The sequence below is a fragment of the Amphiura filiformis genome, chromosome 2 (genome assembly GCF_039555335.1).
Source record: "Amphiura filiformis chromosome 2, Afil_fr2py, whole genome shotgun sequence".
Lineage (NCBI taxonomy): Eukaryota > Metazoa > Echinodermata > Ophiuroidea > Amphilepidida > Amphiuridae > Amphiura > Amphiura filiformis.
The window spans coordinates 20,289,829-20,299,341 of NC_092629.1; the positions used below are offsets into that span (position 1 = coordinate 20,289,829).

Here is a 9,513-nt window from a genome sequence, read left to right on the forward strand (position 1 = left end):
CTGAACAGAAGCTACTTACAGCTGGCACAGTTATGTATTCGTAGGCAGCTACTCCAATAGCTTCCAATTCTACAGCATATTCAGTTGACAGTTGTTTGCCTACTCCCTACGCAAATTTCTTATATCAAGTTGTGACGTTTCGAATTTTGTACGATTTGTCATTTGTCATGTTTGTGTAATTTCCATTGCATAAAATACAGGTCAATCACCAGACACATGCACAACAACAAAATCGCCGGTATATCGTTAGTTGGTCAACCACGTGTAGTTTGTTGTTCCTGAGAAACTCACCAGCCGTTGTCATTATCAGAATGGAGCCAAGGTCAGCAGTGCACCGCTGGCGATATCGTGATTTAGAATTTCCTGGGATCATACTTTGCGATTGGTGGCGTTGGTCTACTTTACTAACTTTGCGAAGGGGAGGCCGAACAGATTCAATGCGTCATCGGCATAAAAATTTAAACGGCAACACCATGAATAAATAAAAATTCCTTTAAAAAGGAATGGGGCGCCCAATGTGAGCTTGGACGTTACGGTGAATTCCATGGTGTGTAGATTTGGTATTATAATGATTTTTCTAGGGAAGAGTAGAAGATGATCAAATGCAAGAGAAATGTGTTTGATTGGGGAAGATGTATGACAGGACCGTTTTGGATGAAATAAATGGGAATGAAGCTTTCGTGTCAATTTGCGATTATGTGGGGGGATTTCTGTTTTTGGGACCTATTGTAGTGAGGAGATTGCTTTGGATATTGTTGAATTTCGTTATGCAGGGGTATATGATGAATAGTGCTTGGACGTGATATGGTGAATTTCATGGTGTGTAGATTTGGTATTATAATGATTTTTCTAGGGAAGAGTAGGAAATGATCAAATGCAAGAGAAATGTGTTTGATTGGGGAAGATGTATGACAGGACCGTTTTGGATGAAATAAATGGGAATGAAGCTTTCGTGTCAATTTGCGATTATGTGGGGTGGGGATTTCTGTTTTGGGACCTATTGTAGTGAGGAGATTGCTTTGGATATTGATATTGTTGAATTTCGTTATGCAGGGGTATATGATGAATAGTGCTTGGACGTGATATGGTGAATTTCATGGTGTGTAGATTTGGTATTATAATGATTTTTCTATAGGGAAGAGTAGGAAATGATCAAATGCAAGAGAAATGTGTTTGATTGGGGAAGATGTATGACAGGACCGTTTTGGATGAAAAAAATGGGAATGAAGCTTTCGTGTCAATTTGCGATTATGTGGGGTGGGGAAAATTCTGTTTTTGGGACCTATTATAGTGAGGATATTGCTTTGGATATTGAATATTGTTGAATTTCGTTATGCAGGGGTATATGATGAATAGTATAGAAGACACAAATAAGTAAGCTCCCCTGGCAAAATATGGGGGGGTATCCCCCCACCCGGGATCTACGCCTATGTTGACCAATAGAAAACGTTAAGTTTTTATAAATGTATAACGTCTGTGATACATATACATCATCTACTTGCTAATACACTGAAAATCAAATAGAGATGAAGGATAAAGAGGAAGAGTCTTTCAAAATGACACAGTTCACGAATCAGGTGTATAGTCATTTGTTGTAACTTTCCATTTTCATATATAACCTACTCTGCACTAAATCTTACAATAATTCGTGATTTGCTAGCATAATGATACCTACATCCTGACTCTGACATATAGGCCTATAACTCCCCAGCAAACAAACTTTCCAAGTCAATTATACCATGCAAATAATAACATTTGGCCTACTAGAGCTCTAATTAAGATAACATCTAATTAAGCAAACATTACTGGGTAGCATCAAGGTTTAAGAACTGTTCCCATGATAGATAAGCATGTTGTGGATCCTAGTGTATGGTCAAAGTATATACCGTGTTGTTTCCATACAGTTTGCCGCCCAATTGTGCCACCATATTACAACTCTGGCAATAACCGCTATATATAGATTTGTTTATGGTAATTGGCAAACAAAGGCCATTGATCTTATGGTCAAATGTCATCGTCTATCGGGTTTTAAGACAAACGGTGGTCAGGTTGAAGGCATACAAAGGTCGCGGATTATTTGGTGTTTTACAAATCCATTAATTTTGTCTATTAAACAAAGAATATACGCACACCATTTTATCCTGTGCATAACAGAAAACAATAATAAAATAAAATCCAAACATATTGTGGTTTTATTTCTGAGCAAGGGCATAATTTTAGCAAAACAATTGCGGAGTAAATCTAGTAAGAGTGAAATTAGAAGCTTCTCACAAACACATGCCTATATTGTGGGACGCCTCCGTAGAGGGCGCCCCAAAAACGCAATTTACATTGCTCTGTCTGAAAGCTGATCCTACCCCAAAGTATAAGCGAAAGTTAACTGCCATCCTCGCTAGACTTAAGAAAGAGAAAAAAATTGATGAGAAACAATATAAGCTTCTGTACCCTACCACGGCAAATACACCACGTCTCTATTGTACCACAAAAATCCACAAACAAGGTAACCCAATACGACCAATCGTCGATTATACAGACTCCCTCGGTTATGAGACATCCAAAGCCCTTGCCGATTTGCTCAATCCTTTGATCGGTACCACAGAACACCACGTTAAAAATTCGAAAGAGTTAGCGGAGGATCTTAGTGGAGTGTGTATTGAGGACAATGAAATTTTCAACTCGCATGACGTGGTATCCTTGTTCACAAACACGCCAATAAAGGAGGCCCTAGATGTAGTCAAGAAAAGACTGATAGAGGACAAAGATCTAAAATTGCGCACCAAACTCAAAGTTGAAGACATCATCGAACTCCTCGAATTTATATTGACCACCACCTATTTTGAATTCAGAGGTGCCATATACAGGCAACGGTTTGGCGCCGCGATGGGCAGCCCAGTCAGCCCCATCATTGCAAATTTCTTTATGGAATTTTTGGAACAGCAAGCAATCGCGACTGCCTCCATTGATTGTAAGCCACGGTATTGGCGTCGTTATGTGGATGATGTGCTAGAAATAATAAAAGCTGGTCAAGTTCAAAACCTAACCGATCATCTCAACACAGTCGACAAAACAGACAGTATAAAATTTACCTATGAAGAAGAGAAAGAAGGCAAAATACCATTCCTCGACACGCTAATAGTCCGGAAACCTGACGGTTCGGTAAAGCTCCTGGTATACAGGAAACCAACCCACACTGACCAATATCTCAGTTTTAAGTCAGAACACCCCCTCCATCAGAAAATGGGTGTAGTCCGAACTTTGTTTGATCGTATGTACAGCGTGGTCACGGATGAAGCGGATAGAGCGAATGAAGAGAAACATGTGCGTGGAGCCCTGAAAAACTGTGGCTATCCTAAATGGGCAGTGGACCAAGTGAAAGCTAAAATGCAACAAAAAACAAAAACAGTTGCAAAACCTAGCGCAAAGAAAGATCAAAAGTATGAGGACAAAAGCAAGGGTATGGTAGTGCTCCCTTATGTGAATGGAATTTCTGAACGAGTTCAAAGAATTTTCAAAAAGCACAAAGTCGACACCGCTATGAAACCACATCAAACCCTCAAAAAAATCCTGGTCCACCCCAAAGACAAAAGAGACAAGCTAAAAACAGGCAATTGCATTTACGAGATCGGCTGCCAAAATTGCGATCTCAGTTATGTTGGCGAGACGTCTCGTCTGTTTGGGATTAGGCTCGCGGAACACCAAGCGGAAGTCAAGAAAGCCAACGATAAAAAGTTCACACGGTCAGAACGTAGGGCATCCGAGCAAGAGCAAACAAAGTCGGCCATATCCGACCATGTCGCAAGGGCAAATCATGTCGTCAATTGGGAGGATTCCAAGATACTTGGCAAGGAACATGTCAGAAAGTCTAGAGAAGTACGAGAAGCGATGGAGATCAGAAAGAGGGGGACAAAGACCATGAACAGAGAGGAGGGCACTTATTTCCTAAGTCACGTATTTGACCCACTTTTGAAGACTGGAAGTAAGACTACTCAAAACCAGTTTCCCGGGAAAGTGGATCAGATGCTCACATCTGATGAAGTCCTCCGACGAGATGGACGAAATATTAGTAAGTAAAAACTTACTGGTTTTGACAAGCAAAATTACTAATTTGATCTGTCAATTAGCTTAGATTCTTGAATTTTTAAGATATTTGAAAAAATAAAAACTTGTGGCCAAAGTCATCAAAGAAAAGTGTTAGCACAGCCTTAGACCTAACGTGATTTATACTTTTCAAATTCCCAAGTTCAATTTAAAACCCCATTTCTTTTCAATTTTGCCTCATTTTGGGCAGTTGGGTCCACCGAAAGGGTTCGCGACCTTTTACAAATCGAGTGGGACGGTCCATTCTCAACTTAGGGCATAGACCCTATCCAATTTAGCAAAACAATCTGTCCACCAATCTGTCCTGCCATTTCAATTGTTATACCGTTCCGGTTATTGGATAGGTTCTATAGGTGATGATGGTCCACCGGTTTTTGTTACACGAAATTATATGGCGCGAGTACGTTTTATGCATAACATTATTCTGAGCATTTTTTTTCCTAAACAAGGACATTAATGGATTTCGTTCTCATTTCAATTGGTTTACAATGTAAATTGAGTTTTGTTTAATACCACCATTCCTTCCCAAGAATATCAGCATTCGCTTGACATTTTCAGATACAGGAACTTTACAAGAAATGTTTTCTGTAACCTGATTGTTTTAAATAATATTTTCTTGTATAAAAGTTCTTTTGTTTCACAGTTTTTCCAGTTTGTATTCAACAAACAAAACGAATAACAAATTGAAAATAAATGTGTAGTTTTATAATAGGCCTATAGGCCTACACCTTCTCAGACCCATTATCAGACCCATTCACAAAGTAAGTAAATAAATAAATAAATAAATAAATAAATAAATAAATAAATAAATAAATAAATAAATAAATAAATAAATAAATAAATAAATAAATACACAAGGAATGTATTTAAAGGAGTATTTCGTGATCCTAGCATCCTCTATTTATGTCATTTTTCATTAGATATCCACGAAAAAAACCTATTCCCAAAATTTCAGTTGATTCCGATTTTGCGTTCGCGAGTTATGCATGATTATGTGTATTTAGTACTATTACACTGCTCCATAGACAATACGTTGTAATTTCGTTCTGGTGCACCAGAACGAAATTCAAATTTCACGATATCTTTGCTAAACGAATTAATCTGCAAGAAATATTTTGTACATAAACATTATGTAGCCAGAGGTTTCAGTGATATAAAAATCTCAACTTTTTTGAGAAAAGTGGGGGAATGAGGCTGTGGATCACGAAATGCCCCTTTAAATAAGCTGGCCTATTTTAGAAACCTTAGCTCATAAATAATAACGTAATGTTTCGACAGTAGGGTTTCAACACAAATTAGGCATACTGGCAAATATTTTGCTGGACAATAGTTCCTGATGCGGATGGTCGAATAAATACCATCTCTGCGCATTGTGACATTCATCCCCATTGCTCTAAATGGATTGATTCCAAAAAGTTTATGGTACCCGACGTTCTACGGCTTTTTATAAAAATATCGCGGGAAAAGACCAAAATTGAAAAGAAATGGGGTTTTAAATTGAACTTTAGAATTTGAAAAGTATAAATCACGTTAGGTCTAAGGCTGTGCTAACACTTTTCTTTAATGACTTTGACCATAATTTTTATTTTTTCAAATATCTTAAAAATTCAAGAATCTAAGCTAATTGAACAGACAGTAGTGACGTCGTTTATTAAAATAGCTTTTAGCCTAATTAGTCTATAGCTAAAACTATTTAGGGCCCTATATAATAGTCACCACCATCAGCTTTAATGGCACATTCAGTGATTTGCTCATCCGGTTGATCGTAAAAATCCAGGGTAAAAATCATCAAAATTCAGGTTTTGGTACCTTTGAAATTGTCATGGGCCTAGGCCTATACCGGTATGTGTTACTCTTAACATGCTAGTGGTTCAGCCGGGAACCGTGTAAATAAGACGTTTTACATGAATATGTAATTTCTAGAAATTAAATGACAATTTTAATGACTTATCCTTCACTTTTAAGCAATTTATAAACAATTTTTGATCAGTGAAACTGAAAAAAAAATTAAAATACAATATACTGTATTGCATAAACTGGGTAAGCAAACTCCAATGCTCCCAGTTATTATCATGCCCAATTGCCCATCCAGTATTTTCAACTTGCTTGCCCATTGCCAAAAATGCAATTAGGGCCTATGTGTACTCCCTTGCCCGTTAGCCCAAAAAGATCCAATATTTTTTCATGTTTTTCCCGGGGGAATATTCCTCAAAGATTTCTTGTTTGTCCGAACCCTTCGCCAACCCAAATCTCACATTCCCCCCGGCTAATGTTTACTCCCAAAACCTTTTTGTGGATAAATTCTTACTTTTACCAAAAGCGGCGAAATTGTATAGCCTATAGAATCTGCCGGGGGCACTCAACTTTTGAAGTGACGGTAGGCTATGTGTCTGTCAATAGCCCCCCTGGCCTCCGATGACCCCCCCCTTTTTTTTTAAAGTCTACCCAATGACCCCCTTTTTTCTAAAATGGTATCAAAATGCCACAAAATAATGCAAAAACTGTCCAATTCTGTTATTTCAGCAAATTTGTATTGTAAATTTGGGACAAGAAATAGAATTTTGCTCCATTTTTGCAAAATTTTCTACCCGATGATCCATTTTTTGACATTTTGTACCCAATGACCCCTTTTTCACTATATTTTATTTGTACTCAAGTGACCCCCCGGTAAAATAACGTTTTGTACCGTCCCTACTTCGGAACGCTGGTATAGGTACATACCCGTCATGCACTTGGGTGCCCCCCAATCTGCCCACCCCAAGATTTTCCCTGGAAAGACCTTCCTTTAAGAGCAGAGCAGAGCATAATGTAACATAACATAACATAACATAACATAACATAACATAACATAACATAACATAACATAACATAACATAACATTAACCATCATAAAAACAAATAAAAACAGCAATCTCTCAACACGCGATATTCAAAATTCCCGCGCCGAAATTGTCTAGAGCAATGACGTCCCAATAATTCAATGACGCAAATTCAATAACGACAAATGAGCACAAATAATAATGACGTCATTGCTCTAGAAAATTTCGGCGCGGGAATTTTGAATATCACGTGTTGAGAGATGGCAGTTTTTTTCGTTTTTATGGTTATGAGTTTGTTTTAAATAAAACCATGTGATTAATGCTTGATAATTATTTTTCTAACATAAAAGACATGATGTTGTGATTGCCGTACACTTCCTTTAACAAAAATTAAGAATTTTCGCCTATGGCCATTAAAAGATAGGGCCTATATTTTACCAAGTGGGCTTAAAGACATAGGGGCCTAATATAAAGGAAATCCGCGTTTTGCATACTCCTCCCTAAAAAACACAAAAAAGCAAAGCAAATAGTTTTTTTGCCAAATGTTTGAGATATAATCATATAACCTTTTATTTTTCTTGGACTTATGTATCGTATTTGAACACAGATCCTGGAAATAAAATGAAAATTTCTAGGATCTGTGATTTGAACAAGCTATAACCTTGGACGTATATTGTATTTCATGAAGCAGCTTAAATCAGCAGATGCAACATTGTCAATGTGATTGTCTGTCTGTAACAATTATCTAATTGAAGGATATTATCTTAAGGTGGGTCGGAGGGGAGCTTGACCTAGTGTTATTTGCAAATATTGAGACAAATAAAGTTGACACACAACGGGATTACGGGATCAAAAATAAAATGTGTAGGCCTAGGGATTAAAAAATGAATAGTGTTAGAGTGTAATTATACGCTATAGTGTTGTTAAATGGATGGCTAAAATGGGGGTAAATGTCGCTTCTGACATTCCACTCGTTTAAAAGTACGAATGGTATATAGTGACATGACAAAATACCAACAAGGTTTTTATATAATTTATGTTACTGAAGGTTCATTACGAACAGATTAACAATAATTGTGGTTGATTAATTAATATGCACTTTAAATTATTGTTTCAGAAATTCAAATTAAGGGATTTTTCTTATATTAAAGCCATAATGGGTGATTTGCTCACAGCGACGGCCTCATAGGTTCTTGAAATTCTACTTTTTATACGCGATTGTTGTATACTAGTATGTAAATACAAAATAGATAAAAATCTATTTGAAATGGCATGACTTTCCCCCGGGTCTTTTCAATGATTGGAAACTGCATTATGGCTCGCTTGATCATGAGGTGTTTTTTATTGTTGTTCTTTACAGAAATGAAACTAGATCGACTTCACATGTTCACCTTCAATATACGCTCTTTTCAAAAGGATGAAAAATTATAACAATTATAATTCCCAGGATTGCTCACAATTATTCTTTGGCACAGACTGCATGATGCTAATCGCGAACATACACGACATAAACCGGCTGTGAAGGAGACTACCACTGATGTATGACCTAAAAATTAATAACCTCATTTCGTGTGGCTAAATTCGATTATCACTATTCAACAATGGTGGCTCAAACTTTGACCTCAAGTCGAAGAGTATGAGTTTGTGTATATATATATATAGTCAAAGGTCAAGAGAATAAGAAAGATGACGTCCTGACAGATGAGTATTCTGTATATGATGCTATGCTGAGCATATAAACATTCGTATCTCGCAGGACACAGTTTTTAACCACAGTTTACTTGTATATTCACCTAATGACCTTTGAATATACTGGGTATTATAACTCATACCCAGAATCTTAAAGTCAATTTTTATGCTATGATTTTTGAATGGAGGTCACCTGAACTATGGCATTAGAAACGAGAGCATTCATTTTTTGCGCCTGCATTCGACCATTAACCCTCTCCACACAGGTGTGGATTGCAGACGACAATTAGTTCAACATTTTCTGTAAAAAATTTAAAAATGTCAGAATTGTGTATTTTCATGATCATATTTGGAATCAGCATGAAAAATGTATTGAAATGAGTACAAACAAGCCTAGTATTAGTTTATTGGTTCATGAGATAGGCCCTAGCTCTTGATATTTTGAGAAAATATCTCAAAAATTTTTTATGTGTATCATGGCCTTGCTACCATTAAGGAAATTGATTCGCCTTTTATGTTAATTGTTTGATAGATGCATTTAATGGAATTAGACCTTTGAATCTGTCAATTGACAATTAAAGAGTTAATGTGGATTTCATGAATGGAATTTGTGGAAAAATATCTGAGTCTATATAGGCCTACGCCTTACACTAAAAGAGTGCAGATACTGTGGTAGTTCAGATAAAAACAAGTCGAATTCAATTTCCAATTTATTCCCGGTACAATAATGTTTAATTCCTAACATACGCACATAAGATCGAGTCTATTTGCTGCAGATTGCAGAGAGCACAATATCGCTGATATGTCTCATTTCGTCCGCAACTTGTGGTCCAGGCAGTGTTGGCGTGCCTAGAATTTTGGTCGGAGGGGAGAGGGCAAAGAAAAAAAAGCCCGATATTAACATGAT

General features: G+C 37.0%; 1 protein-coding gene across 1 annotated transcript; it reads left to right on the forward strand.

Moving 5' to 3' along the window:
* Nucleotides 1-311: 311 nt before the first annotated feature.
* Nucleotides 312-8,283, forward strand: LOC140138865 (uncharacterized). Its single transcript, XM_072160647.1, has 3 exons — nucleotides 312-322; nucleotides 2,397-3,870; nucleotides 8,278-8,283. The coding sequence occupies exons 1-3, from the start codon at nucleotides 312-314 to the stop codon at nucleotides 8,281-8,283; spliced, it is 1,491 nt and encodes a 496-aa protein (XP_072016748.1).
* The last annotated feature ends 1,230 nt before the right edge of the window (nucleotides 8,284-9,513 follow it).